General features: G+C 50.1%; 3 protein-coding genes across 5 annotated transcripts; 2 read left to right on the plus strand and 1 right to left on the minus strand.

Moving 5' to 3' along the window:
- The first annotated feature begins 1,546 nt into the window (after positions 1–1,546).
- Positions 1,547–5,626, plus strand: LOC123146290 (probable prolyl 4-hydroxylase 3). Its single transcript, XM_044565916.1, has 7 exons — positions 1,547–2,059; positions 2,165–2,246; positions 3,532–3,727; positions 4,041–4,170; positions 4,266–4,453; positions 4,671–4,766; positions 5,223–5,626. Exons 1-6 carry the CDS (start codon positions 1,770–1,772, stop codon positions 4,742–4,744), a joined length of 960 nt encoding a protein of 319 aa, XP_044421851.1. The 5' UTR covers positions 1,547–1,769; the 3' UTR covers positions 4,745–4,766; positions 5,223–5,626.
- A 5,892-nt stretch (positions 5,627–11,518) lies between these two features.
- Positions 11,519–16,870, plus strand: LOC123146291 (sucrose transport protein SUT4). Of its 3 annotated transcripts, none has more exons than XR_006472684.1 (14): positions 11,519–12,019; positions 13,444–13,509; positions 13,609–13,707; positions 13,793–13,857; positions 13,954–14,038; positions 14,151–14,184; positions 14,272–14,371; positions 14,810–14,885; positions 14,995–15,351; positions 15,469–15,586; positions 15,856–16,089; positions 16,165–16,228; positions 16,307–16,350; positions 16,444–16,611. XR_006472684.1 is itself a non-coding variant. In XM_044565917.1 (14 exons), exons 1-14 carry the CDS (start codon positions 11,753–11,755, stop codon positions 16,609–16,611), a joined length of 1,803 nt encoding a protein of 600 aa, XP_044421852.1. In that variant the 5' UTR covers positions 11,524–11,752; the 3' UTR covers positions 16,612–16,870. The 3 variants fall into 3 exon arrangements, 2 of the variants coding, with proteins under 2 accessions (XP_044421852.1, XP_044421853.1); XM_044565917.1 differs by having other exon boundaries at positions 11,524–12,019; positions 15,469–15,612; positions 16,444–16,870; XM_044565918.1 differs by having other exon boundaries at positions 11,815–12,019; positions 13,818–13,857; positions 15,469–15,612; positions 16,444–16,870.
- A 116-nt stretch (positions 16,871–16,986) lies between these two features.
- LOC123146292 (cilia- and flagella-associated protein 91) lies at positions 16,987–18,445 on the minus strand. Its single transcript, XM_044565920.1, has one exon. The coding sequence runs from the start codon at positions 18,354–18,356 to the stop codon at positions 17,142–17,144; it is 1,215 nt and encodes a 404-aa protein (XP_044421855.1). The 5' UTR covers positions 18,357–18,445; the 3' UTR covers positions 16,987–17,141.
- Between the last annotated feature and the right edge of the window lie 1,471 nt (positions 18,446–19,916).

Consider the following 19,916-nt stretch of genomic DNA (forward strand, 5'->3'; position numbering starts at 1 on the left):
AATTGGTCTGAAGGTTGTACCGGCCATGTACCACTCTACCACCGGACTAGTTTCTGTTTTGGAGCGGTTCTTGGGCGGTTGTTGACGGTTGTACCGGTTACCGGTACTACTGGTTCCCCGGGCTGTTGTACCGCTTAGGCCTTTTTCCTACAGGTTGGTTTTTCCTCTACTTTGACCGGTTCGTGCACCGGTTGTACCGGTCTTACAGTTTTATGCACATAACGGGCGGATTCGTGAGGACCTATAAAAGGGGGTCTTCTTCCCCATTGAACCTTATCCTTTGAGCTCGTGTTCTTGCCCCATTGTTGACCTTCTTGAGCTTGCTATCTCTCAATCCCTCCATGGATTCTTGCTAGTTTTGGGGGGAAAAGAGAGAGGAGATCTAGATCCACATTTCTACCAATCACTTTCTCCTCTATGTGAGGGGAACCCCTTGGATCTAGATCTTGGAGTTCTTGGTGTTCTCCTTCTTGTTCTTCCTCTCATTTTCCTCCCTAGCATTAGTTGCTTTGGTGGGATTTGAGAGAGAAGGACTTGGGCACTCCGCGTGCCCTTGCCATTGCATTTGGTGCATAGGTTTGAGTTCTCCACCTTGATACATGGAAGTTACAAGTTGAGAAGCTTATTACTCTTGGGTGCTTGGTACCCTTGAGCTTGTTCCTCTTGGGTGCTTGGGCGCCCTAGACGGTTGGTGGTGTTCAGAGCTCAATCATTGTGGTGTAAAGCTCCGGGCAAGCTTCGGGGTCTCCAATTAGGTTGTGGAGATCGCCCCGAGCAATTTGACGGGTTTCGATGACCGCCCCCAAGGGTTGCCAAAGTGTACGGGTTCGGTGACCGCCCCCAAGGGTTGCCATTTGTACGGGTTCGGTGACCGCCCTCAAGGGCCCCTTAGTGGAATCACGGCATCTTGCATTGTGCGAGGGCGTGAGGAGATTACGGTGGCCCTAGTGGCTTCTTGGGGAGCATTGTGCCTCCACACCGCTGCAAACGGAGATTAGCATCCGCAAGGGTGTGAACTTCGGGATACATCGTCGTCTCCACGTGCCTCGGTTATCTCTTACCCGAGCCCTTTACTTATGCACTTTACTTTGTGATAGCCATATTGTTTCTTGTCATATATCTTGGTATCACTTAGTTGTTTATCTTGCTTAGCATAAGTTGTTGGTGCACATAGGTGAGCCTAGTTGTTGTAGGTTTTGTGCTTGACAAATTAACCGCTAGGTTTTCCGCATTTGTTCAAGCCTAAACCATAATTATTTTAAACCGCCTAACCCAAATATATTTTTTCCATGCTCCTGTACGTAAAGATCATTAGGCATTTTGGTCTCGGAACCAAGCCGACCCACGGAGATTTACAAAATCATCCATCTGATTTGGGAAATCAAATATGGATATAGAGCATTTGTTTTCATTTATTAGTTCTTTTCATTCATGAAGAAGCGATTGAGTGCCGTACACACCGGTGTGGCTCGCTGACGGGTGGGCCCCACGCCGTCGCTGCCGACCGGCGAAACAACGAGCCAAACGGACGCGGCACACGGTTTGGGAGCGCGAACCCGCGGCGACGTCGCAGCGTGCACGGCCACGACACGACCACCCGCCGTCTTCCCTTCCATTCCCCGCTACCACACACGAGCACCCGCCGGAGCCGATCGACCGAGAGCCGCCGCGCGCGCAGCTCAGCTCAGCCCCGCCGCCTCCCCTCCTCCTCCACCGCGCCGCATTCCTCTCCCGCGCGCAGGCAGGGGGAGATCCGCCTCCCTGGCCCGATGGCGCCGTCGCGGCCGCTGATGCGCGGGGCGGGCCCGCCGCGGGTCTTCGGCTCCGGGCGCGCCGGCCGGGCATCGCCGTACGCGCTCGCGCTCGCCGCGCTGCTCCTCGCCTCCGCCTTCCTCCTCGCCCTCATCGCCTTCGGCGTCTTCTCGCTCCCCGTCTCCTCCCCCGCGCTCCCCACCACCGGCGCCGAGACCGAGTCGTCCGGCGACGGCGGGGCCGCGGAGTCCGATGCCTCCGGCGGCTCCTCCCGCGCCGCGCGCAGCCGCGCCCGCCGCGACCTCAGGTGAGTGAGTGAGTGGTTCCGATGCACTGGTCTTTCTCCAGATTTGGTTCCACCTGCTGCTGGCTGATCTGATCTGATCCGGGCGGTCGTCTCTGTTGTCGTCAGCGAGGGGCTGGGCGAGCGCGGCGCGCAGTGGACGGAGGTCATCTCGTGGGAGCCCAGGGCGTTCGTCTACCACAACTTCCTGGTAATCACCACTGCTCCTGCCCACTCTGCCTCCCCTTCAGCATCCACAATCACTGCTGCCGCCATGGCTCATTCGTTCCTGCACCTGCTCCCGCATGCACGATGTCGTGTGTATGTAGAGACTAGATTCTTGTGGGATCCATCCATCCCGTATCGCCTCAACTTTTTGGGCGAATTACGTCTGTGCTTTTCGGTGCAATGCCTGCCGGCTTTCCGAGCTGCACTTTCGTCTGGAAATGATGCGGCGCTGAACGCACACTTGGTGCAAATGGGGTTGACAGTGACTGAAGGAAGCATGCCGTTTGCGCTGCATTTCTGTTTTTGTTTTCTGGGATCTTGGCTGGACTGCATGCCGTTGCCTCCTGGGACAGGAACGGTTGTAGTGTGATTCGTGTACTGGCTTTAGTTCTGCTGTCAGTGGAGCTCCGTGTATGGTCGATTACATAGGTTATTACCTGATCTATTATGGAAGAATGGGAATGTAGACGGTGTGAACATGTATTTTGTCGAATCTGCAAACATGATAAATGAAGAGGGAGAGTTTGCAGTTTTGTTAGGTAGTCCATCGACGATGTATGGGTTTCTGTTTCCTTTTCTTCCTTGGGATCTTGGCTGTACTGCATGACATTGCCTCCTGGAATGAAACGGTTGTGGTGACTCTTTTGTTGGCTTTAGTTTGCCTTCAGTGGTGCTCTGTTTACACTGGATTCTTACCTGATCTACTCTGAAGAAATGGGGATGTGGGATGTATAGTGCGAACTAGTACTCGTCGAATTACCGAATAGGGTAAATTGAAGGGGGGAAGCTGGTTGTCTTAGGTACTCCATCGAGTTGCCTTCTGGACAGAAGACTCACATGCATCATGTGTTTTAAAATTTGTACTACACATTACCGCACTTCACTGCACAGTATTTCTATGAACTAAGCAAATGCCTTATGCAAATATGACTTAACGCTTCAAAATTGTGTATCTTGTAAGTAAGCCTCCTTGATTGTGAGATTCTGTTGGCACATTTCTTTGCTCTGTTACCTCAAGTTTCTCCTGTTTTCAATTCTTCATATGTTGAGCATACATATGTGTTCAGACTTCTGACTTTAGGGTGTTTACTTACCATTTTTGCCTTTCCTTATATTTGTACTCCTTTTTTTCTGTAAAGTATCTTCATTATTTTATTTTTTGCAAATGTAATGGGTTTAAGGTATTTCCATTGCTTGTTAGTTCAGCTTGTAATTTTCTGATGATTTTACCATGTTTGATTGATGGCTGTGTTTATTCTTTTCATCAGTCTAAGGAAGAGTGTGAGTACTTAATTGGATTGGCGAAGCCTCGCATGGTGAAATCAACAGTGGTCGACAGTGAGACTGGTAAAAGCAAGGACAGCAGGGTTCGTACAAGTTCAGGCATGTTTCTTCAAAGAGGGCGGGACAAGGTTATCCGGGCCATTGAAAGGAGGATAGCAGATTACACCTTCATACCTGCAGGTTTGTACCTATGTAAAGACCTTATTTCGTTTCATGGTCAAGCCAAATTCTCGGTGAGATTTCTCAGTTGATGAAGTAAAATTAAGGCATACAGACAAGTGTGACCCCTAAAATGCATAGGAAATCTGATGGTTATATGTGTCACCCAAACTCCCTCGTTCTTAGTTATGGTGCATTTAGCTTTGTTCAGTATACAAGTGGTGTGACATTTTCTCGACTTCAACAATGCAGCTCTTAGCATATGTTTCTTTTATCCTTTGAGCATATACTGTATTAGGTTTGTTTAACAATGTTCATTCATGCTGGCTTACAGAACATGGAGAGGGACTCCAAGTACTGCACTATGAAGTCGGGCAGAAGTACGAACCCCACTTTGATTATTTTCTTGACGAGTTCAACACCAAGAATGGTGGCCAGAGGATGGCAACTATTCTCATGTACCTGTAAGTAAAGTAGTACCCTATGTCCCAACAATTATGTTATGTGTGATGTTAACCGAGTTGTTAACTTGTCCAAAACATATTCGCAATTGGAACAGGTCAGATGTTGAAGAAGGGGGTGAGACTATTTTCCCCGATGCAAATGTGAACAGCAGTTCCTTACCGTGGTACAACGAACTTTCAGAGTGTGCCAGAAAAGGTCTTGCTGTCAAACCGAAGATGGGAGATGCGCTGCTTTTCTGGAGCATGAAACCAGATGCCACTCTAGATCCACTAAGTTTGCACGGTTAGTTCAGTGGCCTGCTCGCTGCCGTTGTTAGTTACACTTTTTGCAGAAAGCAGAATATTTATGAGACCTGATTTATATTGGACCTTTCACTTCTGAAACTCTTGTTCCATTCTCCTTCTGAAGCTACCAGCTGTTAAACTTGAAGTTGTGCTTATATGCATATATTCTTGAGCAATCTGCTGACAGATTTCTTTACATCTTGTTATTCTTGCAGGGGGCTGTCCTGTTATCAAAGGGAACAAATGGTCATCAACCAAGTGGCTGCATGTTCACGAGTACAAAGCATAGGCCTTGTGAACTCATTCCAAAGGTATTTTCTGCTACCCCAGCCCCAGTGGATCTATATTTTGTTAAGATGTAAAGCCGGATATTTTCCTCAAAACAAAAGATGTAAAGCTAGTGGTGTATTGTTGTTGCTTTATTTTCAAATATAAATAAATCTTGGTCCTCTCGGAAGACGTCCCAGTTAGTCCATCCTCAGCACCAAGATTCCTCCATCTGCAATTACTCCTTATAGGCATGTTATATATGTCTCTACTCCGCAGCAAATTGAAGTTACCCTTCCCATACATTTTGATTTTACGATTGCTAAGTGTGACTGTTACTCTTGTACCGAGATGAGATACGTGTGCATATAAATGATGGTTGGGATGAGGCCAAACATGGTTACCTTTGTTTGTGCTGCTGGTAGGCTTGAGCATCTCAGGTTTGTTGCCCAAAAGTAAACTCTTTAAGCTGATGCCAGACTACCACTTTGTGCTTGCAGATGACACGATCTGAGCATGTGACCTGGGCTCTTTACATGATGGCTTTACAGTTACAGATCCACCCCCATTGTGTTCATTGCTTGTGGAGGACATATATATACAAGGAGGGCTTCATGCTGGAATACTGACTCGGCATTTTTCTTCTTCTTCTCCCTCGCCGCAGTGCCCCCAGCAACTTATTATAGAGGAATGAATATGATATGATGTGATGTATGTAGCGTCGGGGGCTGTAGGATCCGGAGTTCCATTTTCGGTTCGTGTTCTTGTCCTGTTTGTAGCACTAGTACTATAATGCAGTACTGATGTAGCAGCCTCGAGGTGAGTCGTTACTGAACAATAACTATTGAGGATTTTGCTTGTCTCGGCATTTTACACAGTTATTATACCATGCTATGTGGCTGAACCGGCACGTGCTGTGAACCCTAAACCTTGAAAAACCTAGTACTTGCTAGCAAACTTTTTCTTTCTCGAATACGCTAAGCTAGCGTATCATTGCATTGATAGAAGGAGAGAACAAAGTACAAGATTGGGAATCATAGCCTCGTGCGCACGAATGGCGAGCCCATGATCCCACGAAGAGCATAGGGCAGGGGGTTGCTCAGCCCCAAAGATTACAAATTCAGGTTACAAAATTACTCGTAGCGAGTCCTCGAGCTCCCGCAGTAGCCCAGGAGCGAGCTTCATCTTTGATCGCAGCGATCAGGGAGGAGGAGGAGGGGGTAATCTTGTTGAAGATGATCGCGTTCCGGTGTCGCCAAAGGGACCATGCAGTGAGGGAGGCGATGGTGGCGAGGCCTCGCCTCCGCACAGCCGGGAGGAGGAGAGTGGCTTCAGAGAGCCAAGCAAAGTAGCCGGTGTTGCCGTCCGGGGGAGTGGTTGTCAGGGAGCACCACGAAAGGATTTCGTGCCAAGTGATGCGCGCGAACACACATCCCACCAGGATGTGGTGGAGCGTTTCGGGTTCCTGGCAACAGAAGACGCACGCCGGTTCGTGCAGCAGGCCGCGCCGGGCCAGGCGGTCAGCAGACCAGCATCTGTTGAGGGAGGCGAGCCAAATGAAAAATTGCACCGAAGTGGGAGCGCTAGTGTGCCAGGTGAGGCGCCAAAACTCAGGGGCCGTGGAGCCGTGGAATACGGCGCTGTAGCAGGAGGAGGCAGAGTAGACACCGTTATCAGTCCAGTGCCAACAAAGCAGATCCGGGCGCGGGGTGAGCTCGACGAGCTGGAGGGGGCGCCAAAGCCCAACATATTCAACAGCAGCAGCAGGGCCAAGGGGGCCTTGGATGTCGGATATCCAGCATCGGTCGGAAAGCGCCTGGGCCACCGTGCGGGATCGCCGGACGCGGCGGGGAACCAACGTCACCAGAGCAGGGGCGCTATCAAGGAGCGGATGCCCATCCAGCCACGGATCAACCCAGAAACGGCAGGTGTTGCCATCCCCGATGATCCATGACGTGGAAGCCCGGAAGAATTGGAGCGCCTCAGGGTCGCGTGGGAGCTGGAGGTGAGACCACGGCCGAGATGGATCAGTGGCCTGAAGCCATAGCCATCGAATCCGAAGAGAGATGCCTGTGCGGTGGAGGTCGCGGATGCCAAGACCTCCCAGCTCGATCGGGCGGCAAACCCGTGCCCAGCTGACTAAGCAGGAGCCAGCGCGCGCGTCCATTCTTTCGTGCCAGAGGAAGTCGCGAAGAATACGGTTGGCCTGCTTGAGGATGGCGGGGGAGAGGGCCATGGCAAGGAGGATGTGGACAGGCATGGCGCTCAAGACTTGCCGAACGAGATTAAGCCGCTCGCCACGGTTGAGCAGGGCAGCTTTCCAGGTAGCGAGCTTGCGGGCGAGCTTCTCAATCAGGGGTAGCAGGTGGGAGGTGGGCACTTTCCTGAGCGAGAGAGGGAGGCCCAGGTATTGGATGGGGAAGGGCACCACCGGGCAGGCGAGGGCCGCGCCGACTGTGCTCGCAGCGTCGGCGGAGCACTGGATTGGAGCGGCAAGGCACTTTGCAAAGTTGGTGCGCAAGCCCGAGGCAGTGCCAAAACGGTCGAGCAGAGAATTGATCATGGAGAGCTCGGACCTATCGGGGTGACAAAAGATAATCACGTCGTCGGCGAAGAGAGAAACGCTCGACGGAGCATGCCTGCGCGTGAGCCGCTTGAGAATCCCGGACTGCACGGCGAACTGGAGCAGCGTGTTGAGCGTGTCAATGACTAGCACGAACAACATAGGGGACACCGGGTCGCCTTGGCGGAGGCCTTGGCCGTGCGGGATGGGGGCCGGTGTGCCGTTGATCAAGACGCGTGTCGAGGCTGTCGAAATCAGAATGGAAATCCACTCGCGCCACCTCGGGCCGAAGCCCATATGCTGAAGCACCTGGAGCAGGAACGGCCAGGAGACCGAATCAAAGGCGCGTGCAATGTCTAGCTTGAGGAGGACACGAGGGTGCTTGAGCTGATGCAGCTGCCGCGCGGTCTGCTGGACGAGGAGGAAATTGTCGTGGGCGCTTCTACCAGCGATGAAAGCGCTCTGGTTGGGGGAGACGAGCTTTCAGACATGCTTTTTTGAAGTTGTCGTGGGTACTTGCTAGCAAACTTTCAGACATGCTTTTTTGAAGTTGTACCAAAGTAGTGGCAATTTGAAACTTTTCTGCTTGGAGATGGTGCCCCGTCGACCCGTGATAGCTCCGGATCTCATCGTCCTTGGTAGATCTCGTAGCCGAAGCTCGCGGTCTCTACCGGGCTCGAAATGCAGGAGGGAACAAGGAGAACATGTCTGGACTCCAGGCCTGAGGATCTCCTGTTCTAAAGAGGAAGCCTTGTGTTTAGTGTTGGGTGGATGATAGTGATGGACTGGAGGCGACGGTGGAACCGAACTGAAGTTGAGTGTTAATGCAGTGCAGGCTCATCTTTTTTTTCGATAAAGGGATTTTCATTGAATTGAAATATCGAGTTGATATAATCACATCGTAGAACGCCCGGCCTCTGCATAACTAGATGCATGCAGCCAACAAGTCCAAAAACCGAAAACGAAAAAGAAAAGGCTCAAACAGCCAGTACGACAAAGTGCAGGCTCAGAAAGAAAATGAAGTTAGGTGTTGGTGCAGGCTCGCCCACCTGGCGCCGAAATGAAACGCAATCGCTCTCATCTCCACCAGATCGACCAGAAGACCGTCTCATCAAAATGGAAAAAAGGATCGGCCAGAAGATACTAGACACTCTGAAGAGAGAAAATTCAACTTTCGCTTAGGCGTGGTGGCCTGTGGACCGGTGAATCCAAGGCAGGCAACGGCAGCGCCAATCGCGCGCTCACATGGAAGAAGAGAGAGAAAACACTAACAAAAAAAACATGAAAAGAGAGAAAATTACACATTTCGTCTTTGAACTCTATGGCACGTAACAGTTTAGTACCTCAGCTCGAGAAACACTACAATACGGTCCTTATACATGAAAACACGTAACATCTATGGTCCAATATACGGTCTCCTCGATGGTCGAGCGCTCCGGTGCCGCCGTGTAGCGCTGCTCTGTGGAACCCCCCTCTCCCCCCTCGATTTTCTGGAAAACAACCCACGCTCCACCATGGCCCCATGCGCCAAGCGTTCCGACTGGGTCAAAACGACCCAGGCCATCTATGTGTGTGTGTGTGTGTGTGTGTGTGTCACGCTCTCTCCACTCTTCTCTTCTACCCGAGCATGCTCTCCTCTATTGTTGGACCACGCCGCCACCACACTCGCCGCTGGTGACCATGCTCTCGTGGAGGGATTGGGAAGATAGCAATGGTGACGACATGATGGAAACGGAGTACTTTGTAAGATTCCCCCTCTTCTCTGTTTAGTCAGGGTTCCTGCACTTGGGGATTTTTTTAGCTTTTCTACACTAATTCAAAGAATATTTTGTTGATCTGGAGGTTATGCATGTAAGAGACCCCGGACACCATTCCTGAGCCCTTATATTGCGGTACTGCATTGGATGATTTCCCCAAGTGCATGCTGCACAAGCTTAAAACGGAGAAATGTGTTGCTACATGAATAGACTATCTAATTAATTGCATACATGTAGCAATGTTTGACTACACCTATGCAACCCATTTAATTGAAATGTGATAGTAGAGTAGAGTAGTAGAATTGACACTATGTTATCTTGATGCTTAGTTGGTCAATGAGCACACTAAGTAGCTATGTGCAGTTGAGTTAGCTCATATATCTAAAATCTTGGAGTATAGTGAAGTAGATTGACTGCACAATTGAGTCTATGTTATGTTGGTGTTTAGTTGGTCAGCGATCATTAACTTGCTAATTCACATTCTAATTTATTTGTAGTTAGATAGGCGTAATAAAAAACATTGCATATTCAGGTACTGTGAAATGGTTAGGCAGTACAAATTGCAGAATTTAGTTTTAAATATCTTAAATTTAGTTTACTTTGGCAGGGAGGTGTAAACTGTGGAGTAGTATAGCGGGTTGATGGGTCTTGGCCTGTCATACTATAGAACTGCTTGACCAAGTTATGGGCCTGTTTCATGAGTAAAACTGTGGCAGGTGACAGAAAAAAAAAGTGGTCTATGAAAAAAAACCTAGCCAAGATGAAGAAGCAGTATGATCATATGTGCAATGAGTACCAAAAATGGTGGATGATGTAAGCAAGATGTTTGATTGACATGATAGTGTCGACAAGCTGGACTACCAGATGGAGCTCAAGAAGAAGGAAGAGGTAAGAGATGAAGCTCGAGATGGAGAAGGTTAGGCTTGCAAAGGAGCAAATGTGTATCCTCAAGACTCAAGCAGATATCATTCAGAACACAAGCAAGGCCATGTATGAGATCAAGGTGGACAGGGACCAACTTGTTGAAGATAAGGAGGTTGAGAAGCTTGTTGCTGACCTGCTAAATTCTAAGCATGGGAGCAAGGAAAAACTGGGGCAGATGAAGGCAATCTTAGCATGAAGAGGAAGAGTAACCTTCCTCAGAACAGGCTCCCGCCATTTCCCTGCTATGTGATCCGAGATTTTGCTTCTAGCATAGCCCACTTGAGCACTTGATCCGGATGCTGCTTCCATTGCACATGCATCCGCCGCTTCTCATCCATCGCGGAACCGGTGTAGACAGGCGTCGACCAGCGTGTGAGGGACAAGGGCTTCACACGCACCGACCGACGCACTCCTATCCGTGCTTATTCTAGAAGCCAGCAAAAGTCTTAACTACCCAGCTTATTCCAGCTGGGTAGGGGGCTTGCGAGAGGACCGCAACCGCCTCATGATTCAAAGCAGTTACAGTTGGGAGGTTGACGACGGCGAGCAAGAAGGAAGAGTAACCTTATCCGAGATCTTGCTTCTAGCACAGCCCACTTGAGCACTTGATCCGGATGCTCTTTCCATTGCATAGGCATCCGCTGCTTCTCCTCCGTTGTGGATCCGTTGTAGACGATCTCTGTGAGCAAACCCAATTCAAAACTGAGTTATCATCGCGCTATCTGAACAATCCTCTTTGCGCCTCTGCCTTGGCCATTGCGGAACGCAGACCTCGCACGCGTGCCTGCCATCAGAGTGCCCCATCCCCATTCCTGTCCGTCCGCGTGAACCACCACCGCATCTTCAATCATCCCTCCGTTCCGGTGGCACCGAGGGGAATAGAAAAACACATGTAGAATCCATGCTTAATCAGCCCGGCCCCTTGTGTTAAATGTTAGGTGGATGGTAGTGATGGTCGGGGTCGGACCAGAGGCAACGGTGGAGCCGAACTCAAGTTGAGTGTTAGTGCGGTGTAGGCTCACCTGATGCTAAAAGAAAATGAAACGCAGTCGTGGGAGCTGAGCTTGGGAAGAAGAGGACCGGGATGAATGGGTGGTGGAGGGCCCACCTGAGCCCCTCTCACTCACTTAACCACCATACCGCCAGGTTCGTTCGCGGTAGGGCATCACTGCCTACTGCCAAAGACGTCGACGGTAGCCACTGATCCACGTCAGCAGAGGGTAGCGGAGCCGTTTGCGTCTGCCGTTATCCTCCTCGGCGGTAGCGCCAGGGACTATGACGGTAGGAAAGAGATCAAACCATGAAAAAGTCACGGCGGCAGGGATTTTGATCGGATCGTGCTTATACAAGTTAGCCTTCTAAAAGGATTAAAAAAACAGCGGTTTCGGCCATGACAAGATTACTCTGAGGAGAGAAAATTCAACTTTCTCTTGTGTGATGTGAATCAAGGGCGCCAATCGCGCGCTCACATGGAAGCCAGCCGGGAGGGAGAAAACCAAACAAAACGAGTGAGTCGTTGACGGAGAAGACAGGCGTCGGCGCGTGAGCGCTTCCTCCCTCCCTCCCTCCCTCGCCTACCTCACCGACGCGCTCCCTCCCTCCTCTCGCCAATTTTCTACTCTTCCCTCCCTCCGCTTTCCGCCCCGCATCTGCCCGCCTCTCACCTGCGAGCAGATCTCGCCGCCCCCTTCGTCGGCGTCGGCCCCCGCGCCACGCCGAACCCTGACCTAACCCCCCACCCGGTCCGCCTCCCCCGCGCGCCGGATCTGCCGCTGCCCTGCCGGCCATGGACTCCGGCGGCGGGGCCACGGCCATCCGCGTGCCGTACCGCCACATCCGCGACGCCGAGATGGAGCTCGTCAGACTCAACAGCACCAACAGCACCGGCGGCGACGCCGAGCGGCCCAAGGAGGAGCAGGGCAGCGGCGCGGAGGCGGGGGAGGGCGGCAGGAAGGGCGCGCCCAAGTGGCGGGTGGTGCTGGCCTGCATGGTCGCCGCCGGCGTGCAGTTCGGCTGGGCGCTGCAGCTCTCCCTCCTCACCCCATACATCCAGGTACTACTGCCCCGCCCGCCGGATCTCGCCCGAACCCCTCCCGTCTTGCTGCTCGGGGCAGGGACTACTCTGTTGAGTATGCCTGCGCATTTCGGGAGGGAGGGAGGGAGGCAGCCAGCGGCCGTGCCATGTATCGTTCCCCATTGCTGCTCCGAGTCACGCCACCGCAACTGCAAATGCGGGCTCCTAACTACATCCATCCATCCATCCATCCATGTATGATGCGTGTGACACTAGCAAGCACTAACTCTTTACCCGATAAGGCAGCTTCTGTTCCTGCTGCCTGATTTATTATAACATCAACTCTCACAACCGGACACTGCTACATAGTATCACGCTGCCTAATCATACCAACGCATGACTGACAGTCAGTACTAATCTGAATTCCGCGCGAGCGTTTCGGATTTGCATTCAGATGTAGTCAGGCCAAGTAGGGTTACTCCCGCGCCACAACTGTTGATTTACATACAGACATAGGCGAACCCTGATCCACAGAGGTTGCTGCGAATTAGGACACACTACTTTGCTGCAGTAATAAACAAGCTAAAGCGGGGTTTTGGTCTGCGCTCATTTGCCCGGAATGTCCTGCGGAACATCTGCTGCGTTTTACTACTGTGTCAAGTATCAGATGGCCCGTATGCTGTGCTTGTTGCTCTGTCATTCTATATATGCCAATGTATCGTTCCCCATTTCTGTTCCGAGTGACGCCACCGCAACTGGAAATGCCGCTGCTACTACCACTGCATGTACCAGTACGATGTAGCTCTAGCTCTGACTCTTTGCCCGATAAGGCAGCTGGACTAGCTTCTGTTCCTGCTGCCTGCTCCATCTTTCATAGTACCAACTCACAACTAGACATCATTACTACATGTCAGCGAGCTGTCTGTCTGAATTCGGACTTTGAATTTCCAATTTGCACACAGATGTTGTCGGGCCAACTGTGAACCCTTAGTGGCACAGAGGTTGCAGCCAATTAGTTAGGCAAGAAAAACAGGCTGATCCCCTTTACTTCCGCGCCAGAATTTTTTATTTACACATAGACATAGCCGGGGCGCGACACCCCTTAGTGAGACAGAGGTTGCTGCAAATTAGGCAAGAACAGGACACTCTGTTTTGTTACCGTCGTGTTTGCTGCAGTAATAAACAAGCTAGAGCGGGGTTCTGGTCTGCGGCTCATTTGCCTGGAATATCCTGGGAAACATCTGCCGTGTTTTACTAGTGTGTGAAGCACCAGATCGCCTGTATGGTGTGCTTCTTACTCGGTCATTCTGTATATGCATACGAATGCTGATAATAAATAGTTAACATCTGCTGCAAGAACTTCATGCACTCTGGACCGTTTACGTTCTTAGTGTGTTCTACATGAAATCTTTCCTGTCCTACGAATTCGCTCACCTGCTGTTTGTTCCTCATCTTACATGCAGACTCTAGGAATAGACCATGCCATGGCGTCCTTCATCTGGCTTTGTGGGCCTATTACTGGTTTTGTGGTAAGTTCTTACAACGACACAGTTGCTGATTTTTGTTCGGAGTCAGTAATGCAAGGTCTCACTTCTCTAAATGGTTGGTTGGTTACCCGCTGACGCCAGGTTCAACCTTGTGTTGGTGTCTGGAGTGACAAGTGCCGCTCCAAGTACGGGAGGAGGCGGCCGTTCATTCTGGCTGGATGCGTGCTAATTTGTGCCGCTGTGAGTATATATATCATGCTTGATAGTTTACAGTATATTCCCCATTCTTTCCCTGCTCTCTAATAGGCAGACTTCATACTCGTAGGTAACTTTAGTCGGGTTTTCTGCAGACCTTGGCTACATGTTAGGAGACACCACTGAGCACTGCAGGTAATCATCCATTCGTTCTCGTAGTTTGTTATTCCATTATAACAATTTAGCATCAGCTCTACACCATCACTAAAATGCTAATAATTGTTCATACAGTACATACAAAGGTCTAAGATATCGAGCTGCTTTTATTTTCATTTTTGGATTCTGGATGCTGGACCTTGCAAATAATACAGTTCAAGTAAGCCTATTTGAAACTTTACATGTGATCTTATGAATTGACTCCCAGTCTCTGTAAATGTTGCTGGAAAGTTGAATTACTCTCCTCCTAATATTTTGTTCATTCTTGATAGGGACCTGCTCGTGCCCTCCTAGCTGATCTTTCAGGTGCTTAATACATTCCTTTAGAATTTCTACTAATGCTAGATCCACCCTTATAATATCAGTTACCGAATGATACATTCTACTATGCAGGCCCCGATCAATGTAATTCGGCAAATGCAATATTCTGCTCATGGATGGCTGTTGGAAACGTTCTTGGTTTTTCAGCTGGTGCGAGTGGGAACTGGCACAAGTATGTCATGTTTTGTGTTATTCTGTGCTTACATTAGCTTGAGCCTTGTTGTCCAAGAGTAGATTCATGCCACTATCCAGAAAAAAACAAACTTATGCTAGTTGACATAAATTTTTAGGTGCACAGTTGGTAACATCTGAAACTTATACTCATGCTACTATTTAGAAAAAATCCCACTGGCTTATGTTAGTCAAGCTGTCTCTGTAAATAGTATGCTTGCTCACCCTGCCTTGATGATGTGCTTTCTCGAGGTATGGTCTCGCAGTAGCATAGGGTACTGGTAATCCCACAACTTGTTTTTCCAACTTTCTACTTCTGACAAAGATAGCTGGCCAACTTTTATTAATTTCTAGTTCTATCCCGAGAGTTCTCTTGTCAACTGCAGTTGATTTCCCCGCACAAAGCTGACCTTCCCACTCTTTTTTATTTATTATGCAGGTGGTTTCCTTTTCTAATGACTAGGGCCTGTTGTGAAGCTTGTGGTAATTTGAAAGCAGCCTTCTTGATTGCAGTTGTAAGTTCTCAGAGATTCTGCAATTGACCTAGGTGTTCGAAGTTCTCAATATAATTGTACAAGTGCACTGCTGGCAAAAGAGTAAGCTGACTAGTTATCTATCATGCAGGTATTCCTTCTGTTTTGTATGGCTGTTACCCTCTACTTTGCTGAAGAGATTGCACTGGAACCAAAGGATGCACAGCAGTTATCTGACTCGGCTCCTCTACTGAACGGTTCTAGAGATGATCATGATGCTTCAAGTGAACAGACTAATGGAGGACTTTCTAATGGCCATGCTGACACAAACCATGTCTCACCTAATTCCCGTGCTGAGGATTCTACAGATGCAGGCTGCAACTCGAACAAAGACGATGTTGAGGCTTTCAATGATGGGCCAGGAGCAGTTTTGGTTAAAATTTTGACTAGCATGAGGCATCTGCCTCCTGGAATGTACTCCGTGCTTCTGGTTATGGCCCTAACATGGGTATGTCGTATGCCATACAAATGGATTACATATGTAGATGTTCATCAGCTGCTTGCTGATGGTCGGTCTCTTCTGCTGGAAACTGATGGTGTTCATCACATTTTATCTGTTTTGCAGCTGTCATGGTTTCCCTTTTTCCTTTTTGACACCGACTGGATGGGGCGTGAAGTTTATCACGGTGACCCAAAAGGAAACGCGAGTGAAAGGAAAGCTTATGATGATGGTGTCCGAGAAGGTGCATTTGGTTTGCTATTGAATTCAGTAAGAGCCTGTGATCAATTTTGTTTACTATAATTTTGGTACATCTAGGCCTCTAGGGTAGTTCCTGCCGTTCTTGGTAATGCATACTTGAACAAACACTGCAGCTTCATAGGTTGTACTAGATACTGCAAATACTTTGAAATCTTAGTTACATGGTTTGTGGTGGTTTAAAAGCATTGCAGTTGGATGTAAGTGCCAAGGTATTTTTAGTCAGTGGTGGTAATATTTGGTTTGTTCATGTAGGTCGTCCTTGGGATTGGCTCTTTCCTTATCGATCCATTATGCCGGATGATTGGTGCAAGATTGGTTTGGGCAATTAGCAACTTCATAGTGTTTGCCTGCATGTTGGCTACAACAATACTAAGTTGGATCTCCTATGACTTGTACTCGAGCAAGCTTCAACATATTGTCGGGGCAGATAAAACAGTCAAGACTTCAGCGCTCATTCTTTTCTCTCTTCTTGGATTGCCACTCTCGGTTAGTACCAGACACTCAACACCTTCTTTAGTGCAACTGGAAGATGTCTTATACCCCCTGCTCTTGCATACACAGATCACTTATAGTGTTCCGTTTTCCGTGACTGCTGAGCTGACTGCCGGAACAGGAGGCGGACAAGGTTTGTGTCGCTGGTGTTTTCTTCTTTACAGTGTGTTTTAGTTGTTATTCTCGATTGAGAATGTCTGCCCATGTCCAGGTTTGGCTACTGGAGTTCTGAATCTTGCCATTGTCGCTCCTCAGGTCGACCCTTATACCTAGAATGATCTCCTATGTCATGCATCGTCACTAAACATGTCCTGACCTTTACAACTGTCGACCGCATTTACTTCGCAGATAGTGGTGTCACTCGGAGCCGGCCCATGGGATAAGCTCTTGGGGGGTGGGAACGTCCCTGCCTTCGCCCTGGCCTCGGTTTTCTCGCTGGCAGCCGGAGTGCTCGCGGTGATTAAGCTGCCCAAGCTGTCGAACAACTATCAATCCGCCGGCTTCCACATGGGCTGAACCCCGGAACCCAAACATTGCTAAACCTCACTCATTTTGACATTCGTTTACATATGGAGATGATTCTTTTTTTTCCCCCTCTTGTTAGATACATAGTAATAAGATTAGGATAGAGACCTAGTTTTTAGGCCTGTGTGCATACAAGTGTCAGCCCCAAGTTGTAAAAGATGTACACTTTTTTGTACTGTATATTATTTCACGGATGACCGGATGTAATGTATATTGTTTTTTAGTCTGTTCTAGGATGAAATTAGTGTAATCTTGGTTGGTGTCGTGATTGTTGTAGTTAAAATTTGAATTGCGAAACTGAACAAAAAAAACTCATGAAAAATCAAATTGAATACAGATATCTAGTTACAGCCAATTTGGAAGCTCAAACATCACAGAACTCAATTGAAACTAATAAAATTTGCTGACATGATTTAAGTTTGTTTACACAATGAATGGAATTGAAACAAATGCAAGATTACTAAAAGCTAATGAAAAAAATCCAATCGAAGCCTCATGCTAGTAGAAACTATTTATCGTATCTAGTCGCTGTAGAAGCTACTTGTGTTCTTCTTGCCGTTCTTGTTGGTCTTCTTGTTCCTCCGTCTGCGCCGGTCGGCCTCCTCTACCCGCCGGACGGAGCGCTCCAGCGTGTCGACCCGCTCAGCCAGAGCCCCGATGAGCGCGCACTGCTGCGCGCTCCGCTCGCACAGCGCTGCCACCATCTCCATCAGTTTCTTCGCATCCAGCCCGTCGGTGGTCACCGTCTCCTTCTTCTTCTCCTCCTGTGCCTGTTCTTGCTGCTGCTGTGCTTTTGGTAGTGCAGGGCCCTCCTCGCCGGTGGAAACGTCGCCGTCCCCTGTTGCCACCATCTCCCACTCGCCCTCCGCCTCCGAGGCCTTCTCGCCTTCGGCCACCAGTCCCGTCTCGTTCTGCCCGGCTTCGTCGACGACGATGGGACTCGCCGTGTCAACCTCCATCGCCGCCGTGTCAGTTGTCTCGGCAACCAGAAAATCCGACGCAGTATTGTCCTCAACCGGCAGCTCCGGCTCCATCTCGCTCTCTGCTTCTTCCTCTGCATCCTGAACTTCCGGCACATCGGCGGTCACCACCGCGGGCGCGGCCTCGAGCGTGTCGACCGCGTCCTGTAGCGCGAGCACGCGGCGGGTGACCCTCCTGCGGTACTCCCGGGCGCCGCGCACGCCGTCGAGTCGCAGCAGCAGGCGCATGAGCTCCTCCCCGAGGCCGATCCGCGCACGGGCGTCCGCGCGGAGCACCTCCGCCTCGGCCGCCACCCGCGCGGCCACGGCCTCCGCCTGCCGCTCCACCGCGCGCACCTCCCGCACCATGCGACGAGCGAGCAGCCCGCGCGCCGCCGCCTGCACCCTCACCGCGGCCTCCTCCGCGGACGGCGCCGTCTTCTTTGGAATCGCCGGTGGCGAGTCGGAGTCGGGACCCGTGACCTCGACCTCAAAGCAGTCCGGGCAGCTCTTCGGAGACCCGCTGCTAGGCCTGGGATGCGCCGTGGTCCGCGCGGCCGGCTCGGCGGCGCCGAAGCCAGGGAAGAAGCCGCCGTCATGCTGCGCCGCGGCCCTCCGGCGGGCGGGGCGCAGCCGCTCCCTGACAAGAGGCTCGGCGTCCAGGAAGAAGGGATCGGCGGCAGCGGGGCTGTAGTACGGGTAGGCCTCGTAGCCGTAGGAGCTCGGGTAGTAGTAGTCATACGGGTCATACCCGAAGAAGCCGCCACGGCGTGCCATGATGAGATGGTGAAGTCGACGTCGATCGCTTGGAAAGATCGATGGTAGGTCGATTGTTGCCTGATTCTGTTTGTTGTTGTGTTGAGGAGATAAGACGAGACCCTACTATATATTAGAGGAAACAACCTTCTCGAACGAGCGCAGGAACGTTCTCGAAAGCTACAGAATTCTTGAGAAAGGGGCAGGGCGCTACCGTGTTCTGGAGCGGTTCGGTTAGCGGACGCTCGCAGCAGCCTCGCGTGGGCCGGTCCACCTACCAGGCTCGCTCCTTTCCCTTCGTTCGCAGGTGCGCATTTCGTTCGTTCGTTTTTTTTCTGGTGTTCGTCCCTTCGTTCACAAAACTGAAAAAAAAAACGATTGAATCTGAAATTTACGAATTTGAAAAAGTTCATCAATTCTAAAAGCAGTTCGTTGACGCTCAAAAGTGGCAAGGTCATAAAATTAGATTAGGTTATATCAAGACTAATTCAAACTTATGATTGGAAGTCATCATGGAATGGCTCTCTTCGACAAGATCAAGATGAATATGAAGATGGTCTAAAATGGAGCTCGGACGCAAAAGTTATGACAAGTTCAGAGATGCTCATATTGACACCAGATTAAAGAATGATTTGAAACTCAATTAATATGTCCTCTGATGGAAAATGTTTCAACATGAAAGTTGTGCATCTCATCGAAACGGTTGATTTTGAGATACAAATCATCTTAATCCGAGGTCGCATACAACCTGTGGAGGCAAAACACGGTCAGAAACAGAAGCTGCAGAGTCATTTCGGACCGACCGAGTTGATTGACTCGGTGAGACCGAGTTGATCCGGGAAGGGTACAGAGAGTTGGCAATGTTCACTCGGTGGGACCGAAAAAACTGAATCAGTGAGACCGAGTTGTTCCGGAAAATTGCCAAAGATTCCTGTCCGAGTTAGGTTAGGGTTTTTGATGTTTTGGACAGAAGTTTTAGTCCTTTTCTTGTTCTTGTACGGGAAGTCCAGCCGCCTCATAAATAGATGAGAGGTGATGGCCGATTGAACAACACACAATCGATCAATTCATCTACCACTTTTTATCTTTTATCTTTTCTCCTTAACCCTAGTTCTTCTTCTTCTCGTTCTTCGTTTGCAGGGCGGCGAACCTCGAGGCCCTAGGGGCGGTCAGGCCGACCTAGGGCAGCCCATAGCCGCCGTGCATCCAGACGGGGTCCCTCCCGGACGCGTGGGGTTTCGGGTTTACAAAAGTGCCCGCCGGATTGCTTGCGCACCGCGCTTCCGGATGGGTCTCCTTCGACGTGAGCTGCGGTGCATCACCCTCGGCGTTGGAGGTACACGGTGACGTGTTCGTGTGCGAACACACTTTTTGGCGACTCCGCTGGGGAACAAAGCTTTGAACGGTCTCCAGCCCGTTCTTGCTACGAAGAGATCGTCATTAAGTTGCTGCAATCTACAAATGTAATATGAATACCCAATTCTCCTTTGTAGATGCAAATAATTCATATGTTGTTGCTAGATCACCTAATGAGCATAATGTATCGGCTAGCCCTAGTTTTATCAATCATGCATCTAATTA

The sequence above is a fragment of the Triticum aestivum genome, chromosome 6D, assembly GCF_018294505.1.
Source record: "Triticum aestivum cultivar Chinese Spring chromosome 6D, IWGSC CS RefSeq v2.1, whole genome shotgun sequence".
NCBI classification, from domain to species: domain Eukaryota; kingdom Viridiplantae; phylum Streptophyta; class Magnoliopsida; order Poales; family Poaceae; genus Triticum; species Triticum aestivum.